The 22,932-nt window shown below is 33.0% G+C and overlaps 1 protein-coding gene across 1 annotated transcript in view; it reads left to right on the top strand.

Moving 5' to 3' along the window:
* Positions 1-18,399: 18,399 nt before the first annotated feature.
* The window catches only part of LOC128205171 (acetylcholine receptor subunit beta-like), a 69,726-nt gene continuing 65,193 nt past the window's right edge, over positions 18,400-22,932 (top strand). Inside the window, exon 1 of the mRNA XM_052906630.1 lies at positions 18,400-18,674. Coding sequence (XP_052762590.1) covers positions 18,622-18,674 — 53 coding nt within the window. The 5' untranslated portion in view covers positions 18,400-18,621. The remainder of the gene's footprint in view (positions 18,675-22,932) is intronic.

Here is a 22,932-nt window from a genome sequence, read left to right as displayed (position 1 = left end):
GGATTTCTTGTGTTCATTGATGAGGCGGACCAGGCGCGACCCAACCGCTACTAGGCGACTTCTATTGTGTTCTGACACAGAGTTATTTTTGGGCTGGTGACAAGAGGGCTATTCCCTTATGTTGTGTTGAGAGTCCAGGAAACCTTCCCTAAGAACAATACACTGGCCTTGTGCAAAGGAGGGTTCAGTAGGTTCAACACAATTTTTGCAGACGGATCGTATCTGTTCTCTTGATTGTCTTAAATATTAAAATATGATATAAACAATATCAGGTCATTTTTGTATACTTTTGTGAATGACTTGTTATTTTATAAATACTGATTTGTACTGTCTTTGGTTGCTAAACTGTCATTAAGTAATTATCTCGTTTCAATTTGAAAGCCAGAAAACCTGCATGTTATGTATACTCATGTTTATATGTATGCCCCCTCCGAGGAAGAGGGGTATATTGCATTGCACATGTTGGTCGGACGATTCGCAGCTTTGTTGGTAGACCAAAGCTTGTCTAAGTGATAACTCAACAATTGAAGGACAGATGGTTATCAAACTTGACATGAATGTTGGGCCTGACCAGAAGATAACCCCTATTGATTTAAGGGGTCATCAGGTCCAAGTTCAAGATCACAGTGACCTTTAATGGTATAAAGTTGTTAAAGCTTGTCCGAGAAATAACTCAAAAATACCTGAACGTAAGGTATGCTTATCAAATTTGACATGGTGGCTAAGCCTGATTAGTAGATGACCTCTATTGATTTTAGGAGTCATTGGGTCAATGGTAACAGTCACAGTGACCTTTAAGTTGAAAAGGTTAACAAAGATTCTCTGAGTGATATCACAACAATGTCTGGCCCTATGATCATCAAACTTGACATTGAGGCTAGGTATGACCATAACTGATTTAAGGAGTCATTGGCCCTAAGTGACGAAAGTGCGTAAAGAATGAACGAGTGATAAATCAACAATGCCTGCACCCATGGCTCTCAAACATGATAAGGGAAATTGGCTTTACCAGTAGATGGTTCATTTTGATTTCAGGGGTAATCAGGTCAAAGGTGAAGGTTACAGTGACCTTGAAAGCATATTCGTGTGATTACTTGACAATACCTGCACCCATGGTTCTCAAACTTGCCATCTAGGTTGGGGGTGGCCAGTTGATGATCTTATAGATCTTGAAGTCAGAGGTCAACCTATATGCATGATTAAGTATTTTGTCATATTTACTTATTTCCTGCTGCTGAAAGGATATATTTTTATCTGCAAATATTAGTCATCATCTGAACATGATTTAGAACTTTACTTACTATCCTCACACTTTGAACGGTCATAATCTTAAAACTGCCGCAAAGGCATCTAATGTCAATGACAAGTCAGCTGTCATTTCAGTCTTTGCATATTTAATTCAATTTGCGGAATAAGCCTGAGAACTTGGCGCTCCTCATGGGGAGGGGGTTCATATGTTTGACAAACATCTCTTGTTTTTCTGTTTAAAAGCGCTTTCAAATGACACTCAAGCAATATGTTTGTTTGAATCCAAATTTCACATTTTATCTTTAAAATGTGTCATAACTTTCTCAACCTTGTTTAGAAATAATGAAATGGACCTAAAGCAGGCTCAATTTTGATACAGCCCATTTCTTAAGTAGAACAAAGATTAATGGAATAAACCACTTTCCCACAAAGAAGTAAATAACTGAAATAAAACCATGAAGATCCCACAGTTTGTTGACTTCTTCTTGATTTAAAAACTCAAATCTTATATATCCGATAATTTGTGTAAGCAAAATAGTAAAAAAAGAGCTGCCTCTATATGCACCCGAAGAGTTGTTCGGAATGGTCAGTATATATGATTTGCTGGTATGTGACAATTGCTCCATAAGTGCTTATTATATTTTGAAAGTTAATATAAACAGATGAATTCTTGACAATGCTAGTCAATTTGCTAGCTACAAAATACCCAACCACAACACTGTTCTGAAATGGTCTTAAAAACGTTTGTTTAGGTTAACATCCCCAAAATTGTAAGGCAGGTAAGGTAGAGATTTTATTTAAAAAAAATGCTCTATCTTGTGATTGTTGTCATTTCTCGCAAACATCACTAATTCTAGCCAGTGTCACTTATATTAAACTGTTGATACGGAGCAATATAATGTCAAAAGTTAATGAGAGTTAATGTTTAAAAGAAATACTAATGTTTGCCCAGTTATCTAAAAGCTAACTTGTCTTAGTGTTGTGTTGTTGTTTTTTTCTTTTACAGAAAGATTCCATGAAAAACAAATGTTTAATTTGACATTTTGTTTATTTTTGAGAACTTCACCAAAATAATCATCACATATAAATCAATATACATGTATGAAGTTCAACTTTCAAAGTATCCTATGTGCTTTTGATATACCCTATTTTCAAAGGGTTTTGGTCAAGTTCCATCCACTTTAATATAAAATCAAACTTTTTTTAAATACTTAAAATGCGTTAGCATTTCGCAGGTAACACGACTTATTAACCTGAAGAGAACAAATATAAACACAAATTTACATGATTGCGAGAACATATTTTGCTTCTAGTACCTAAGTATTTCTTATGAAGTGACCATATTTTTTACCGTATGTGACAAACTTGATCTCCATTAACATTTCATCAAGGTGAACATTCTCACTAAGTTTGAACACATGTAATCTTACAAAGCAATACCAAGGTTTGATTCTATAATGTTTTAAAAATAAAATCAAGTGACTTCCATTCAGTCCACATGTGACCTAGTTTCAAACAAGACAACAATGAGACCATTGTCTTTAAGTTTCATGAATATTGGAGCACATAGTAAACCTCTAGAAATGTCTCTTATTAAACCTAAATTCTTGCTCGCTGTACAATTCCCTTCTTGGTTAAGGAGATAACTGTTCAAGGTGGCTAGAGATTTGTCGAGGGTAGTGCTTCTCCATAACAGCCTTTCTACCAATACCGAAAAATTGTTGGTCAAGTGACACATGAAGATCAGATTCTTCAGCGACTCTTTGTATGGTTAGGTCTTTTTTCTTTCACTGCGTTTACTGGGGAATATTGCCATCCTCTTCTATTGTTCCATGCACGGTTAAGTCTGCATACAAAACAAGAAATTTTTCATTTACAGAATAAGATTTGACCACATCACACACACACACACACACACACACACGCACAATTATCTAGAAGTAAGATAGTTATCGAAATAAATATTTCCGCTTTCACAAAAACAGTTCGCCAAAGAACCAGACTTAAAGCTGCACTCTCACAGATATACAAATTTTACATTTTTATTTTTTTTTGTCTTGCAAAGAGCACATTTTTGCGAGAATATCTGGAAACAAATAATATAAGATTGCTGACAAAAAATCAGATGCCAGTTTTTTTCATATTTCCGCATAAACATCACTTTTTTTAACTTAAATATAAAAATCTGCTCGTTCCAAGACAAAAAAAATGTCAAAACCTTCAATCTGTGGGAGTGCAGCTTTAAAGCCTGAAATTGTGATCAGATCATTTCAATTTCATGAATTATGATGCAGTTATTTTATGAAATGCTTATTCCTGTTTCCTGTATAAATAGCCTGAATTCCCTGATTTTTAATATAATAATATATAAAAGGGTATAACTTCAAACTTCTACTAATATAAGAGTCAAAGCTTCCTGTACATTAAATGTATTTACCTGTAGACTAGATAGTATGTGTCTTTGATGGAAGGTGGTTGTCAAGGACAATCACTCTGAGGCTTTAAGGGTACTAAAGTGTGTTTTTTTCTTGTTAAGCCATGGTAAATTCCTCTCCTCTTGGCTCAATGGCCCATGACTTTACTCATTATATTGAATCAGGGGATGCCACTCATGCTCATCCGTCAAATGATGGAGAAGAACAGCTGAGATGCCCTTAAAATAAATAGCATTTCATTTTATTTTCATTTATCTACTTATATCATCAATAAATGTTATATGTTAATTATCAATATTATAAACACTTAATCAATATACCAACATATACTTCCAAGCTCAAATCACTGCATTTTCATGACACAAATATCAGGCCTTATTTGATAAAAAGGATATCAACCTCTTTTCTACCTTTTCATGATTTTTAAAGCTGCATTCTCACCTATGGACTGTGTAAACATATTTTATTTCAATTTTTGTTTTGGAAATCATTAGCCACTTTTTAAGCTTATATCATGAAATCAGTGATATAAGATATGCTGACAAAAGAGGTGAGTGCAGTTATTCATACTTACTTTCAAAAAGTATGATGTTTTTTGCCTAAAAGCCTTTCTAACACTTATGAATAGAAAATGAGATTTTGGAGTTGATAAAACGCTGCCTTTGATTTTCGATATTTGAAAAGTTCGAATGATATTTTTTTATATTTGCAAAACAACTGTTCTTACAGTACACTTGGCATGTTCAAGCCAGGTTAAAATCTGTGACATCACCAGCCTCCTGACAGCGGAGTCTTGAAGCGAGATGTCAAAAGATACTGAAACCCAAAATACTTTAATTTTTTATTAACTATTATTATATTATGTTTATATAGAAATTTCAGCAAATCATTTATCTTATAATAATTAAACCCTTGGTACATGTATTTTGTAGAGTTCATATACAAAACAGAAATATAAAAAGAAAAGAAATGTAATTTTTTGCATTATATTTTTGCATAAAAGATGGATGGACTACCTTAAACATGTTAACTAGTATCACATATGTACCAATTTCTATTTAAAGCCAGGTTCTTATATTATTGATATAAAAATGATAAAAGATTTGTTTCAAATGCCAATACAATCATGAGCAGGATCAAAACAATCATTGAAATTAGACTTTTTGATGAAGAAGCCCTGATTCGTATACTTTAGCTTTGAATCAAATTTCAAACAAGCCCTGCTATAAAAAATCCGAATTTGGGTAAGACCCGAGGCATTTTACCAGTGCAGGGCTTACTGGCTTGTGTCAATTTCGACCATTTGTCAAAAGGAATGGATTTTCTTAACAAAAGAATGCTTTATCACAGCTTATTGAAGGGCTGTATTTACACATTTGGGGGTTGGGCTTAGGTCCTTCAGTTAGTCAAAAAAGACATCAAATGCAATTTTTGGGTAATAAAAATATTACAAACAAATTACATATATTGAAATGCCAATAAATGTGCTGTATACAATTGTTCTTTTCAATTGAATTGCAGTTGCTATTGGATTTAGCTTGACTTTTTCAAGTTTTTGACGATATCTCTAACTTGCATATGATGCCAACTATTTTGCCCTTTTAACATTTGACTTAGAAATTCTGGATTTTGCATGTAATCTTATTTTACAGTGATCCAGGCATGTTTTGCCATAGCCTGCCAAAGGCGGATCCAGTAATTGACACAAGATTGGAGTCACTCAGGGGTTGTAACCTTTCAACGTGTGTCCCCCCCCCCCAGAACTGAATAATTTTGGTCAGCAATGATGGCAAACGGCCAGGTTCACCCCCTAGGAAATATACATAATATCTAGTCCGAAATGGTACATTTTGGGCAGTTTATTTCTTTTTAATCCTATATAAAAATATGCCACCTGAATGACTTTCAACGAGTCTTTTGACCATTTTTATTTCTTAAGCGTACAGGGAGAAGATAAGAAATGTCAAAACAATAAAAAAGTATGCCTGATTGCTTATTAGTGTACCAGTACCATTGAAATAGGCAGTAAACACGGAAGTTATGGGGTTAGGTGTGGGGTGTGCCCCCCATATTGATATTGCAAGTGCTGAAATCCTTAATGCTTATGTACCAGTCATTTGTAACCACAGCCCCGTCAGCCTACCCCGGGTAAAATCCCGGCCCTGCCGGGACGACCAGTTGGTAAAATTTCCCGCTAATGTCCCCGCACCCCAGGGACCCTAGGTAAGGTCCATTCCCCACAAATTTTTGTGAACATAAAACCACCCCATTCACGCGGTACTGCGGGGCCACCTGGAAGGTAAAACGCCCCATTTCCCCAGTATACCCCGGACCTGGGGGGGCGTGGTTACAACTGACTGGTGCATAATAGCAATGAAAAAAGTCGATCATGCTGCCTCTGATAGCTCTTGTTTGTTTTGGGATTTTGAATAGGAACTTTCACTAACATTTTGGCGAATAAGTACATCCGTTCTCCAAGGAAATGGGGTATGTGCACCCGCCCGAAAGTGTATCGAAAGATAGCCCTACTGACTGTTAATGAATGAACTATCAATGTTTTTCAAAACAGGTAAAATGTTAAAGATAAAACACAAACCTATCGTGATGTTTCGTTTCCACGCCCTCCATTTTCCCACTCCATTTGAAGCTTTGAATGCTATCCTTTTCTTTCAATGAATGCCTAAATAAACCATTGACGTCAATATCTTTCCTACATTTTCCATTTACCGTCGCTTTCTGATCGATTTTGGCAATCTCTGTCTGCCTCTGTTTCTCTTTTCATTTTCATCTGTCCATCTTTGTTTTGATTTGCTGACCTCATTGATTATTCATAACTGTCTCGTGCTTGTGCTCCGTTTACTTTCGTAGGCTTTCGGAACTGCTCGGAATAACTCCGAGTAGGCCATAGCGGATTTTTTGGTAACCACCAAAAAATAAATATGGTCTGAAAATCGTGTTAATATCAGGCCATCGGAGTGGAATATAGAGACGAAATTTCGCACAACGCTAAAATAAGGATGCCTTTTCACGACAGTTGTGTTATTTTTGTGTTTTATAACCAAAATTCTCGCTGAACGTACAACTTTAACGCTACACACGCTGCGCACTATACATATGGATGACAGTCTGGCAACTCTTGAACATCAAAAGGATTAAACTTTATCGGCGCTTAACCTGTCTAGTACACAATTATTGTCTACAGAAGCAACATGGTATACTTTATTTATTGAACTTATTCTTATTTCTATACAATATTAATTCCCGTACTCGCCCGACCTCGCCCCACTTGACTCTTTGCTTACTTCCCACAGCTTAAAGAACAGTTGCAAGGTCGGAAATTTGAATCGAGTGAATAGTTAATGTCTGCTAAACTAGCATGTAATAGGGATTTGACTGCGAACAGGTTTGTTAATGTTTTCCAAGCTTGTGTGAAACACCACCACAGGTGCCTGGAGCAACGCGGGGAAACCTTTAAGAAAGACGCATGACTATCCTGACGCTAACCTTTTGACGTCAGATATGACGTCAATCGTGCGCCACATATCTAAGAGTAGGTGTGATGTTTGTGAAAGCAAATTGTTAATTGTAAAGTTCACTGTCTGAATTTTGTCGACAATATACAATACATATGCGCTTAAAACATATGTTAAAATTGCGTTATTTTATTAACCCCCTGTTCATAATTTGCGCTTGTCATAAACCGCGTTTTGTTTCGATATCCACATGCTGTCAAAAGCAAACACTGAGATTGCCGGGAAGCAAACGATTCTGTTCATCACAAGTTCTCATTGTGAATCATCATCGTTATCAATAATACTATATTGTGAAGAAGTGATCGTGTAGTCTTAAAGTTAACTTTATCTGGTCGGTTATATGTGTGATTATACTTTACACGTAGTTTACAGGATTCCAGTTGATACTGGCTGCAGTAAGTATTATATGCTTACACTGACTGTTCCAAAGTTGTTACTCCATCATATATTTCGAACGATATTTGAATGTTTATGAAATCCGTCTCATTGTATTCTGATGCTTTATGTCTCTTTTTAAGTGCCTGTGAGGCATTGAGCTTTGCGGTGTTATATATGGTCAGCGTTTATTTTTTTACTGATGGCCTAACACGCCTCTTTAACTGTTTCATATAAAGCATGAGGTGCTAACATGCAAGTAAAAGCTAAATTGTACAAGTGCAAAACTTTCAATAAGCTGCAGAAAACGAACTGAAGATTTTTCTGTTCTACAAATGTCACAATTAATTCAAATAATTATTCGAATAATTGGTACGTATACATACTGTTATAATAGGGAAAATATTCTGCTGAAGCGATCTTTCGGGCGTACAAAAAAAACATAGTATCAAAAGAACATAGTATCAAATAGCAGATTTGGTTTCCGTGATACTAGCCTTTGTCAATGGTCATTTCTTTTGTTTCTGTTTTACAAACAAATAATACTAAAGGCACACATTCGGATAGCGAAACGGGGACCACAAAGATATATGTTAGAGCGAAAACAGAAAAAAACACGAACTAGAAAGACGAAAGGTGAAGTCTGTAGTTTGGTTTCACTTTCGTCTGATATATGGATTAGCAATGAAAATAAATTATGATAAAGGACGCAACGAAAGAGGTTGCGAAACACGACAAGTATGTGTATTTGTACTTTTAACTATAAGCTTTACAGGTGAGTTTAAAACTCCTGTGTGTACTTTTGCTTTGACATTGTACGTGTAGGCTCCTAAATACTGGCATAAAACATTCTCCTTACGGTTCGTGTCATTCTACACGTGTGCAATGTACACATATCTTCGGGTGTCACATCAGTTAAGGCAATAAGCTTGAACTAAACGAAACTTTGTTTTATGCTTTTTAATTTCTTGAATTTTAAAATCGATATTTTGCAAACAAGTGTTGCAATATGGTTTTGGAATGTTTGTTATGTGTATACTTATGCTCTTAACGCCTTGAATAAAAACAAAATTTTAATCAGTAATCTGTTAAAAATATTGACCATTTATTACAAACTGGACCAATTAACATTTATAACATAAATTTTGTTAGCTTTCATTTACATAGCTTTGTAGTTTATAACCGATATTTAAGACGTTGTTTCTTTGATACGCCTGTTAAAGACATAGTCCTATGTACTGATAGCATGTTGGCACACAATCAATAGACACAACCAATATATCGAGCATATTGAGAACAACTTAAATATGTTTTTCTCATTATTCTCATAACAAAAGAAATTCATTTCTGATACGTTTAGCAATGTTATGTCTCTGATGACATTTATTTTTTGTCGTAACAGCTTGTCTGTGCCTAAATACCTCAAACGTTTATCTGCAATGGTATATGTACAACTGTATAATTAAACTTGATTCTCGAAAAGTAGTAGCGAATTTTATTTTATTAAATAGTATGAACAATATGTCGAACGAATTAAGAACGAATTCAACTTTATGTTGGTAGTTGTGCCATATACCCCTAATTAATACAGTTAAAGTGACTAACATAGCGAATTTAGTTAATGGACCGACACCGGATCAGCAAGAGACAGTCGTATAAATAAGTACATGGTCAGCATTTCATATTTCATTTCTAACATCAAAATTGTAGGAACAATTATGCTATTATCAGGTATTTAGTATAAAAAGTTTCTTTCTGTAGAAACAAGGCATATTCGTATGTTTCTTTCTAAATAAATAATAATTCAAATAAAGACCCCAAATTTTTATTCTACGAGTTTAATTTCGATAACAAACGAAACACAGAAGGGACGTGCATTGTTTTTGTCTCTGTGTTTTAAAAGCTCTTTGCCAGTTTAAAAGTAAACACTGGTTATTGTCAATCAATAGCATTTTGTTAATAATAATATAGTTCGTGGTAAGTTTGTTATTGGTTGAGATAACTTTGTATATCGATATGTATCGTCTTTTAAGTGGTTGGACTTGCAAAGCAGAGGTGGATTTCATGGTAGAAACTTGATACACGTTGAAGTTAAATCTGTCAGGTAAATATTTCGTTTTGAATCATAACCGATATTCGTGTTAAAATTGAATATATACTTACAGGGTTGTTTTTAATTTGCCGTGACATTGAATATGATATAACTACTTTTAAAAATAGAATAACAATAAATTCGTTGCTAGGAGTAGTGTCATTGCTGTAAATGTACATACCGTTGCTAATGATTCCAAACTTAGCCAATGCTTAAAAAAGAAGACATCATTTTAATATTGGGTGCTAGGAGTTATCGCTGTAAATGTACACACTGAAACAGATGTGTCCATACTGTTTCGAAATATTACAGCAGAGTCATCATTCTAAAGTTGGTGCTATGAGTTATGACTGTAAATGAACATAATAAGTCAAAACCAAGACGCAGTGTGTTTTGCTTCAAATGTTTATATTCCAGAATACAATTCATTTCATTCAGTTGGAAAGTATCTTTCTAGATTCTCCCAATATTGCGTTTTAACTCACTTGTCAAAATAACATCGACATTCATCGTAGGCTAACTGCATTTCCGTCAGTTACCACAGTAATTTTAGTTTTTATAAAGCCTTAATATAATTTATGTGCGCCTGTTATGTAACTCACGGTTAATACTACTAACTGTAGTTTCAATCAGTTTACCACAAGAAAGTTAAAAACATTTTTGCTGGCACATATCTCCTTGGTGTACTTGAATAACAGTGTTCTTGTCAGTTATATTTTATTTTATATTCAGCCGCATTAAGGGTCATTACTATCGCGTCAGTTGTCACAATTTTTTGCCCTCACAATATTGCTGTTTGGTTAAAGCATGTTTGCGTTTTATCGAAATTTACAGATTACATATTTGTATCCGAGTACATACCAGTTTGAAGCTCCAGGAACTTTTTTAATTAGGTAAAAGGCGTAGCTTGCTACCAATCGCAATGTTTATTGGTTTATGTAAAATGTACGAGATATTTGGCAAAAGTTTGTTTTTCTCTAAACAAACTTCGCTCCTAGGCTGCAATCTGAATAATGCAATTTTGTAAATTTCAAGTTTTTTCCTGTTATTAATAATAAACTGCCCGTTTCCCATTTCATTTGATTGTACTCATCATACATCTATCAGGAATAAATTATACGTTCAATCCAGCGAACTGTTTTTGTGGCTTTTATTTAGCAATAACTTATAAGTAGTTCAATGATTTTCTGGTGTTTCTAGGTGCATACAGTTGTTATTGTCGAAGGTATTTTTCTGTAGAACTTCGACGCATCCCCATTAAATAGATATTTTCTTATTTAAATGTACCTTTGACCTATATTATATTTAATTTGTTGAATTTAAGCAGTAAAATAACAATTTGATGTACTTATTTGACCTATGACCATGTTTTATCATCATTTCCAACATCTTCAATTCATATTGAATCATCAACGTCTAGCGAGATGAGTTTTCCAAGATCAGTTTATTCATGTGTTAGCAAAGCTTATTACTAAGATAAATATATTAGTAAATACTTATCTCATCAAGCACAGTTTTTATACTGGATTTCATTTAAAAATTATATCAAATAGTCATTCCGGTAAGGTCAATAATTCCACAATAAATGTATAGTATTATTTTATTCATTATAATATTGGATCTAAGTGGTGAACGCAAAAGTGGTCTATGTGATGTAGAGTAAGGATAAAGCTTGCCGATTTGCTTTCAGCCCTCAAATTCTTCTTAGACATATTTTTTTCATTTTTAATATTTAGACATGCAATAAAAATGACTCTAGATTAAGAATAGAATTTTGTTGATGAATGTATTCGCTGATTTGTTAATGTGTGGTGTATAAATATTCAGTTAATGGGTAACCTATATGTATCTCACCTTTAATTTCACTCACCATTGACCTTGCCAGTTTACCAAAGGTAATCTTAAATATATTAGCATCTCCTAAAGTTAGATCGAACACTGTGTGGGTGTTATGAAAACATAGTATGCGGAAATAATAACACAATCTCAATTATTGTTTTAAGGTTTTGATGCCGTAGAAAGTAAATGTGGTATCAACTACGAAATCAAAAAAATAATTATGTTTTAATTTGCCTATTTTTTGTTTTTGAAATTTGTTTACAGTTCAAACGTTATTACAACATTGTTGGTGCAAAGAGCTGTCCTGAAGCGCATTCACTATTTAAAATCAACCTTATCCTATCTTTATGCTGTAGAAAAACCATAAACTCTGGACTGCCTTGGACTGTACACAGTCTCCCATAGTTTCGTCTTAAATACAATAACGTATTTCTTATTGTGATGTTTTTCTACCATGCATTATGTACGTCTGGCATCTGAAACTTTACAATAAGCAGATAAATGTCTTTAAATTTCATAATATAGTAAATACAATTTATTGTTTTGGGTTGTACTTTACGTGATAGTAAAGCACACGTTTGTTTGTTTTTGACCAATTTATTTTTTCGTTTTTTAAGGAAATATGAAACTTATATGTTGTATTCATGATGAGTTTGGCACTTGTATAAATAATATACATTTTAGGTCCATTCATTTCAAATGTCGATGCACTGAGATTATTTTCAACTTATGCACTGTAGATTTATGTCTTTTTTACTCTGTTTTTAATGTTTTGAAGAGTTCTAACTATATGCATCTTGTTAAGTGTCTGATACTTGGAGAATGAAATTTATGGCCATGTCTGAGCCATCATCTTCGATTGATCTATATCGGAATTAAGTTACACACTCGTTGTTATTGGCATCAAGAAAAGAGCTTTAATTGTAAAAACAAACCACTTGTAATAAATTGAAACTGGTATACGCTAGTATTCAACGTAATCGGTGCTTAAATGATCTCGAACACAGTTATTGTCTACAGCAGGAAAATGGTTAACCACATTTATTGATTGTTTCTATTACTTGTAGCTATGAATATTATATCACTTGGAAGCCGATCTTCATTTTATTGTTGGTATATATACTTTGAAAGATAATTAAAACATAAGCTTGTGTATCTTTGTGTCTCTAGTAGAAAAAGATGCAGACTGCACATTTTTTAAGTTTTTTTAGAACAACCAAACGTAAATGTTTGGCAATTTGTTATATGAATATGAATGCATTAAATACTAGTAGTTTGGTTTAGTTAACTGTATTGCGAACGCGATGTAAGCATTTCGAAAATCGTATAGTTTAAACGTTAGCTGTATCTTGACGGCTATATTAAAGACCTGAAAAAATGACACATTTATCCACAACTAGAAACAGAGCTTAACAATCCATCACTAGCAAGAATCTATACAATTTGTGCAATTTGTTGTTACAAAACCTTACTGGACAAATGTTAATAAACTAGTTAAAATGAGAAAAGACATATGTAAATAAAGAACATCATCTCAAGCAGGAAGATGGCATATACCTGAACCTTTTACTTACAGAAAATGTCTCGAGTACCATGTATTAGAAGATGATTTCCATTTTATACTCGATAGTCCTTTGTATTATGCCATAAGGAACACAACATTATATAAATAAGTATCTCTGGAAAAAACAAGTGTACCAAAGTTTGTTGAATTAATGCAATCCTAAATGTTGAACTGAATCGAAAAATAGCCATGTATATTAATGCTGCATTTATTTTAAAAAATATGTTTCATTGCTTTTATGAATACATGTATATATAACGTAAATGCAAGCTGATTTTTCGCTGCCACTTACTGTATACAAACAGGTAACAAAACAATAATGGCGTGATTAGCTATATTGATATTTCCGGGCAATGTTACTGGTATGTTGCGTCAAAGCAATTACATGAAATAGAGGGCAATTACACGAGTAACTAAATACACGACATATTGTACAAGTACAACACTTTCAATAAACTGTAGAAAACGAACTGAAGACTTTGCCGTTGTGCAAATGTCACAATTAATGCAAGTAGTGGTTTGTTTTATTGGTACGTAGAAAATATTATTCCGAAGAACCTATCTTTCGGTTTGACATTGTTTTCATTACAAATGTTGTTGGAATAATTACAACTTGTGTTTTTTTTTATAGTAACGAATCATTGAAAAGCATCTTTATAACAAATAGGTCCTACTATTCTAAGAAAGTGTCAAGAATTTAATTAAAATACGGAAGAGTATCGATAAGTTATTGGTGTTAATAAGTAAGAAGTGTTTCAGTTAGATATTATTGTTATATTTCGTTTCACTTATACATTTCTTAAACTGGAAAACATGCCTTACAAATAAGATATTACATTTGCCAAACAGCATCAGAGGAGATATGATTGTAATTAAAAATACAATAAAATCAACAGCGACACGGCAAGAAGTGAATACATCGAACATAAACCCTCCTTACAGGCACAAGACGACACTGAATGATAGGCACAATATGATCAAATAGAATACAATACTGCAAAACGAGCAAATAGTAAATTGCATGCAGCTAATACATATACACTTGACTTACAAATATGTTTTGGCTTGTGCCCCTAAGTAGATTTTTTTTAAATTTTCGACTACCGGGCGTGTCCCTGTTTTTTGTTATTTTTTATTGAAAATGTAACGTCGGTCTATCATTTTACTTGCTTTCTTTTTGTCCAGATTTTAGCATGAATTTTTCAGGATTGTTCGAAAATGCTAACAAAAACGAATACATAATTGAATAGACTTTAAACGATTTTGTAGGATAACACATACTCCGTGCCCGGCTTAAAATCTCCTTCAAATTTAGCGGGGGATAATCTAAATGACTTGCATTATGTAAAACCCATAACACTGACTGGTTTGCAAAGCGCTTTTAAAACCAGTAAATGTTATATAAATCAGTAGAATGGAAAACAGCCGTGAATTCATATTAGTATAATATTAACGTTGGGTGTATATTTAACATAGTTTGTTTCACATACATAATACTCATCATAATTTACATTTCGTTCACTTTCATCATTTGTATATAATCTCTTGAATCGAATTTAAACGTTGCTAAGCTTATAAAGTTTCACTCCGTACTTTATGCATAGGTTTGATGATTCATATGAGTCTTAAACATGAAAAACTGTTATTGCATGAGGAATATTGTCTTGAGTTAACTAATTTATATGTTTGAATCTTGAATCTTAATCAAATATGCGTATTGGACAAACTGTTGACAGACAAACGAATTGCGGGACAAGGCGTTATAAATATACCGTTATAAAACTGCCTTTAGTTTGTTTAATATTAACAATGGTGTAGCGTTAGTTTCTGTGTTCAATAAATGAATGGTAATTGTCATGCTGAATAGTTTTTTTTAAAACAATTGCTATACATGTTGATTGTTGAAAAACAATATTGAAAGTGTTCTGACGTTTACATTAATTTGTATGAAATAGTTTACAAATAACGATTCCGTAGTTAACACAAGCCAGGTTCCGTTTGACAACAGACTAAAGTATTTTGAGGAGCTATCCACTGTTTCCTTTGGCAAATATTGCAGCAATCGCACAAAATGTTTATAATTAGCCTTGAAATAAGTGGATCGTTTGGTATTTTCTGGTGTAAATATTTTGTATGTAATAGTTTGAATCTGTTGTCTGGTCTATGTGATGGTTCGCATGATTCAGATTTTGATGATCTATGAAACTGTAAGAGAAACAATTTTTTTAACAGGTGGAGATTGTTATAACGAAAATTATAAAGATTCGCTGGAAATACCATTTTATGCTTTTCTCTAGCTATCGCCAATGATAGCCAATGGGCAAGTTTTGAAAAGCTTTAAAAGGATGTAAGTTTAGATAAGTGAAGTGCCCTCTCTTGCAACAATAAAAGTAAGGGTATCATGTGTGTATTTATATGAATTTGGAATACAAGTGACAACATACTATGTACGATATCAGTTCAAAGGCGTTTATGTGTAGAGAAAAACTGTGTAAACATTATACCGATAACATCATTTAAGACATATTTTGCCTTGATCGAGTTCTAAATATGGCATTTAATGTCCAATTTCCATTCAAATAAAGAACAAAAATACAAAGTGCAAGGAAATGACTAGCATTTTATAGATACACATTCATAAAGGATGTCTTTTGTAGTTGTTTACTCTATTAAAATGTACATTATATAAACAATTTAGGCACAACAAGGATGAGGTCAAACTGTGGGATTTTGCTGAGCGATTTTTATTGTATTGTTGTATTTGATTATTTTAAGTGTACATACATTTCGTAAAATTTGGTTCCGAAACCGTTTTGAATTGTATCTGTCTGTATGCCAAAAGCAGGAGGGTAAAATACATTTCTTGTTGATAATTTGTACAAAGTATAACACCAATTGTATGTAAACTGTGAAAGTTAAATCAAAACCGAAACCAGCAGTGAACCCTATGTAGGTATTCCGCAGAGAGGGTCAGTGTTTTACTGAACACTTTACAGCAACGACTGAATGTGTCTGACACTAGGTAAAAGGGTCTGAATGAGACAGGTTTTCTTAAATACATCCTAGACAGTAGATTGCCATGTGTAATGTAGCATTTTTTATCAAAATGTGTTAACAGCAAAATCATAATTGTACTCAAATGTTATAGGCTATATTTATCTAGTTTTCGATAACAATTGAACCATGAAAAGTAAACGAATAAGCTCAGTGGCCTAGAATTAAACCAACATACCGTTTAAAGGCACATGATTATTGATGCATTACAAACAAGGTCTTACAGAGTAATATAACAGCAAGCACATTATAGAAATATCAAAATATCATTATCATTAATTAATGTTTGGGTAACCGTTTGTAAGAATAAACTTCAACATAAGAAATCACGCAATACATAGTGTTAGTGTCCATCCCTCCCAAGTCAAAATTAAGAAATTTAAACACAGCCCATTTTTGTAATAAAATATATAAAGGACGGATTGAATGAAAAAAATGCTCAATGAAAATATATTTGAACAGTAGATAGAAGGGCTGTCGAATATCTTTCGAGATGTAAATACTATATTAATCGAACATTTTTCGAACAGTCTCTTATGTACGAGACACCTAGGCAGCTGAAATCAGTTTCAAATATAATAATCTAGCTCCAAGAAAAACCATTCGCGGAGGCCTCCAACGCTCACCGCAATCGCAAAATGGTGTTGAGAGCAATATTTAGATATTAAAACGAGGTTAAGGAAGCAAATGTTATATATTCAGATTTATATATTCCGAGTAGGAGAAAAAAGAGATCATCTTTAAGAATTAACAAAAGTGTCATATCATTAAGTTAGCCAATAATGTCGTCGCGGAGATTTGAGATCTGCATGAAATTGGTCTCCAAGACATTCTTTTTCAAATACTCAAAGCCATGTGTCTTGAAAACAATCTTGGTTCAAATAAGTATTTAAAAGGTCTTTTAGTGGATTCAGTTACAATAGTCAGGATAAGTTACATTAGTACGTTAAACGATCAGAGATTTAAGACAGTAATTGTATGTAGAAAGTCCTAAAAAGGAACTTTAAAAAAGGGTTTTATATATTTTGTGATATCTGAATCCATGTGTTATCAGTTTAGCAGTCATTAATTCAACAGGATGTCAAAATTCGTTCACGTCCGTCTTACTCTAGCAAATCTAATTAATTACGAAATGATAACACAGTAGGACGGAACACATGGACGTCGCAGTTCAAAGAAGGTTTATCAACAATTTAAAGTTTAATTATTCAATTTATCATAAAGTTTGATGGTCAATTTCCCATCTCCTAGCAAAAGATCACTTCCGTAAATTATTCAGGCACTTGCGATTAAACCATATAAGAAGAAGGTAACTACTTAATGTCGCAGATAATGGTATGACATGTTTTTAATGTAATCTGCTTAGTTTCAACATTGTTTGATATCTGATGAATATATTGCATACTAGTCCAGAAACATAGTTGATCGAATCGACCAAGCATTCGTTAATAAGAAACTAGCGACCCTGAGTCGTTTATTCCTACACCGTAGTTGTTTTCCAGAGTAAACAATGCCTACGCATTGCTTTATCAACACCCTCCGCTGTTAATGTCGTAAGTGGTTTTCAAAGTTTATTGTTCAAAAGGCCTCCGGCCTATACACAAACACAATAACATAAATATATCAAACACTCATGATAGATAGTGATAATGACATGCTATGATATCAAACTCAAATGTCCATAAAATATTTTCTTTCTTCATATGCATAATAAATCATCATTGCTTAATTACGTATATTCAAAGCATTTGTACTAGACATTATATCATAAAATTTATCAATAGTAGGGTTTTCTCGATAGTATTTTGCAATATAAACATTCCTTAAAACATTATATCATTAAGTCATATGTAAACATCGATTAAAACTTACTCCAATTAAAGCAATGCAAACAGAATCGAAGATATTTTGATATTTTTATGTGTTTTACGTATAATTTGCCAATGATTTATTGTTTGTTAGGCAGAAACAATTAAACATTAGGCTATAAATTGATACCATTTAAAATTAAAAAAGAAAAGTTTCCATCAACTATTTAAGAATAGTAAGATCGTATTCAATAAAAATAATCATATTTATAAAATATGCATTAGGAACAACAACATCAACAAAGTTCAAGTATTTGGTGATATATAAGCTAGCAGAAGTCAAAACAAGTGATAAATAAGATCAATCAACTAGCTAGCACCACGAGTTACTTGTTCCTAGAAATACCTGTCCATGCAATCCCAATCATCTTACTTTCACAGCCAACCAGCCGTGTTGCATGTAGGACTTCCCATTGTTAACAGTACCTCGAGTTGAGCGTATCAAAGAACTTACGGGAATAATTAGATAAACAAATATTTTGAACTATAAAGTTAATGTTCATGAGTTTGCGATTGTTGTGAAAGGCGTTGTTCGTTAATAAAACAGAATTGTATTCACTCCTCCAACTGACTTATTACAATTGCAAACGTGACACGATTGGTTATCGCTATCATGATGGAATACACAGTTTGCACAGTTTCTGTGCTTTTCATTTTAGCAGCTGGGTGAGTCAATGGAAATGATTTGTTTGATGTGATTAACATGTAAAAATGCTTTCATTATTCATTCAACAACGACATCAAACTGCACGTGCACTATGAATTATTTTAAATTACTGCTTCATATACGATTTTTGGCTGTATGTAGTGCACAATATCAATATCTTAATTATAACTGTACTAGTAATTGTTAGAAAATGCATGGGTGACCAAGGCTTTGTGGTAATAATTGCTCTAATTAGGAAATAATTGAGTTGGGTTACTGGTGCAGAATTATTATTTTTCGAAAAAGCATGTTGCAAGAACAACCACTCCATTTCAATAGAGAACATATTGACAACTTGAAAAACAATGAATAGTTTAGCTTTTAGCACAAATTAATTATTAACGATTTATCCATATTTAAATTTTTGAGTTACTTACAAGTACTAGTAAGGGCATAAGATACAAAAAAGACTATATAATACTCGTTAAACAACAAAAAAGAAATGTTAGAGCGAATAGAGAAATAAAACACAAATTAGAACTACAAAAGATGTCTTCAGGTGGGTTTCCTGCTCGTCTAGTATACGGAAAAAATTTGTAAATACATTATGATGAAAGATGTATTTATAAAAGGTTAGACACACGATGTGTTCGTGTATTTGTCTTGTTACTACACGAAATGTATGCTATACAGTTGAGTTTACAATTCGTTTCTTTTACACTTGTACATCTTACATATATCTTCGTGACGTAGTGCACAAAATAATTCCACTAATAAATGTACCAGTACAAGTGAAATTCGCTTCTTCTCTACCCTCAGTCAAATGCATTTACCGTGACGATCTTTGTGGTTTGAAACAGTCGTGCGTATCATAAAAAATAATAATGTATATTATGTTTATTGGTAGCTATTTATAGCGATAGGTAGACCTCTCAGAACAACTCACACATGGGACAGTTAAAATCTGAGCAAGATGCTCTGGGTTTAACCGACCGACTAAACATAAATTATGATTTATCAATGAAATGTTTTCCACAATATGTTTTGTAAGCATTATCATATTTCCCGCATACGTGTTTTAATGAGAAATATGATGTAAGTTACAATAACATGAGTTTTTAAAACTCGTAGATACGAATGTGTTAAGTTTACAAGAGCATTAAGATCGGGCACCAAACGAGGTTACGAGAATCCAAGAAACTTGACCTAGGTTTAAACAAAGAATAGTTTTCTGAACGAATTATAAAAAGTCGATATTTCAGGAATATGGTTGATATACAATATTTCGTTCCCAACTACGATCGGTTTGAATAAAAATATGTTATTCCCGCCCAAATTAATCGAAAAACATTAAAAAGAGTATTATTCTAAAGCGGTAAAATATTATAAATCTTGAATAGTTGATGTCTAACGTACAAAATGTAAAGATTGTCATAAATATGATAAATGTGGCTATTTTTATTCGAGATTGATTCGCCTCAAATAACTTTTCAATACGTACGTCTGTTATTGCCATAGCAATACGTGTTGATATCTTTTTGGCACACAATTTAGAAGGGAGGGATAAATGTCGAGAACGCTGGGTAAAACGCAAAATGTATTTCTCATAATTCATATAACGAAAGTAATTACTTAATATATTAATGTCAAGCCAAAGTAACTTTTCAACATTCCTGGAGTCGAAGTCTTTCAAGGCTTTAGCAGTGCTTTGATATTGAATCCAAATAAGAATATTTCTCCGATGGCTGTCTCATAAGACATGCCGAACGCCCGCCTGTCGGGAATCAGTCCAACTGTATAGATACCCTGTATACCACAAATTTTTAACGTGTAAGAAAGATTCGAATGAATTATGCACAATGTTTATGGGTGTTATTCTAACTTACGGTTTGTATATGACAGATAATATGGTTGTTCACAGAATTTGCTTTTGTCTCAAGTTGCAAAATTGTAGACTGAAAATGTGGGATTATTTAATGCTCAACTTTATGAACTTCAATAACTTGCGCACGATGAGTCCATTGATACAATCTGTTCATATTCTATCTCAGGCAGGAACAGTGGATAGTACAATGTCAATGAGTGATTTGTACCTTGCTAAAATCATATGTAGCTTGTGTCAATAACTTGTTGAATTAAGTTGATCCAGAATTAGGTATATTGTAAAATCACACTTTGCTTTCCTAGTTATTTCGTTTTTCGTACTAGCTTTGCATTTATGTGTGTAATTATACCTAGGAATAGAGGGCTGCTCTAAATCTAAATATTTCTTACCAATGCCTAATTTTGTTATCTTTCGAGAGTACTTGATATTTTATTCTGTTTGTCTACTTGTGTACATAATATGCATGTTTGGTTTACTCGTATTGTTTGAATATTATTGTGTTAAATGTAATTCATAATATGTGTCATTATTTGTATATATATCAATGTTTTGCTCTTCATTTCATGGAGGAATAAAAAGTATCTATCTACGTTGCATGTTTTGTATTACACTCGTTTTGTTAAGAGATGGGGAAAAAATCAACACGTGTGTGCACTTCTCAAACGTAGATTGTTTAAATTGTAGCAAGGAATCTTGTTTTTATCTTCTTATAATATATCTAACTTGACCAAAGACACCTTACTTTCAAAACATAAAAGGAGCAACACAAGAGGCCTTTCATTAACAGCATTCTCTCGTGAACTGAAACATTTATAGGTGCTATAAATACATACATCTTATTTTTTTAAACAGCTTTGTTTTGTCTTTAAAGCCTTTGAATTAGAATGTGCATGATTTCATTGTACGGCAAAATCAAGGTACTTGATTTTTTTTAAATGTCGTCTCTTTTAGATAAACGTTCTCCTTGAAAATATACACAACATTCCGTTTCATAATTGTAAATCTACTAACAGTTTAGTTATGTATTTCCTGATCGTTCTGGGCCAATGGATGTGACATTGCGATAAGAGAAAATATTTTGTTTTCTTTGCAAATGTGCAAAGCTGATTTTGAAAGATAAATTATTGCTTCGTCGGCTGTAATCTTACAATCTTTGATAAACACCCTGGTAGTATATATGTAGTGTGTTGTTTGTTGCGTTTGGTTTTTGTGTTCCAGGTTACTGGTTTGCGATTGTTTGTTTTTGTTTTATATGTCATGGGTGTTGAATATGTGTCATTGAACGGGGTATTTGTTTAAACTTTCGACTACTGAATTATTTGTGTAGTTTAGTAGTATTATTGTAATTTAGCCTCTATTTCATTAATTCCATGATCAAGATACACTTTAAAGCATTAGTACTGTATCTCGATGGTGAAATCGAAAATAGTATAAGTGACAACAAATAGAGAAAATACCTCGAATTGTCCATGTAAATTCGTTTTGTTTTTTAAATGAATTGCAATAAAGTTGACGCTTTAAATATTATGAATGTGTTCTTAATAGAAGTGTGTTAAGTATGTGCACGTATATGTTCCTTCGTTTATTTGTATTATACCTTTAATTATAGACACTATAAGTTATGTAAGTTAAATACAAGAAATCTTACATGAAATCACCTAACCTGTTACACTTAGATGCTCCTGTAAAATAATGCCCAATGTTCTCTTGTCTATTCAAATCAGCATCAAACAGCATCTTCTTATCTTAGACCGCATTTGCACTGAGTGGGTGTTACCTGCAAATAGCTTACGGAATTCATGATATAATCTCAAGGCTATCACTCAGGTTTTGATGCCGTAAAGTGTTTATAATAAGATATTAACTACAGATGTGTGTAATGCTTGTACAAAATGTTTCAATTGATTCTTTGTTTTTGAAACTTTATATAGACTAGTACAGACACTATAGTTAATGCCAAGAACTGCACAGAAGTAAATGCACTCTACAAAAAAAGCGCCTTCGTCAATAATGTTTTATTCATAGGAATACAAGCAACCCATTCCTGCTTTAACACTGTATATTTACACCTCAACGTCCATTCCTTAAATGAACTGCCTTTCGGCAATTGCGTTCATCAATCGATGAACGCAACATCTTCGGATCGCAATTCATCGCATAACAATATACATGCAAATTTGATCTTGTTATTGTTTGTATTGTGTCATCAGGTCTCGTAAAATATAAATCAACATTTTAGAAAGTGCTACGTTATTATATTTTAAACGTTTTGTTACCAAAAGTGTTTTAATTTTACGTTTAAAAGTGATTTCAAGTGGTTGATCTTTTCCCGCGTTTTTGTGACGTCATTTGAAAAAAAAAATGTTTCCGGTAACAGTCGGGTCGTCCTATTT

Source organism: Mya arenaria, chromosome 10, assembly GCF_026914265.1.
Source record: "Mya arenaria isolate MELC-2E11 chromosome 10, ASM2691426v1".
Lineage (NCBI taxonomy): Eukaryota > Metazoa > Mollusca > Bivalvia > Myida > Myidae > Mya > Mya arenaria.
The sequence above is the reverse complement of the archived record's forward strand: the minus strand, read 5'-3'. Positions and strand labels throughout refer to the sequence as shown.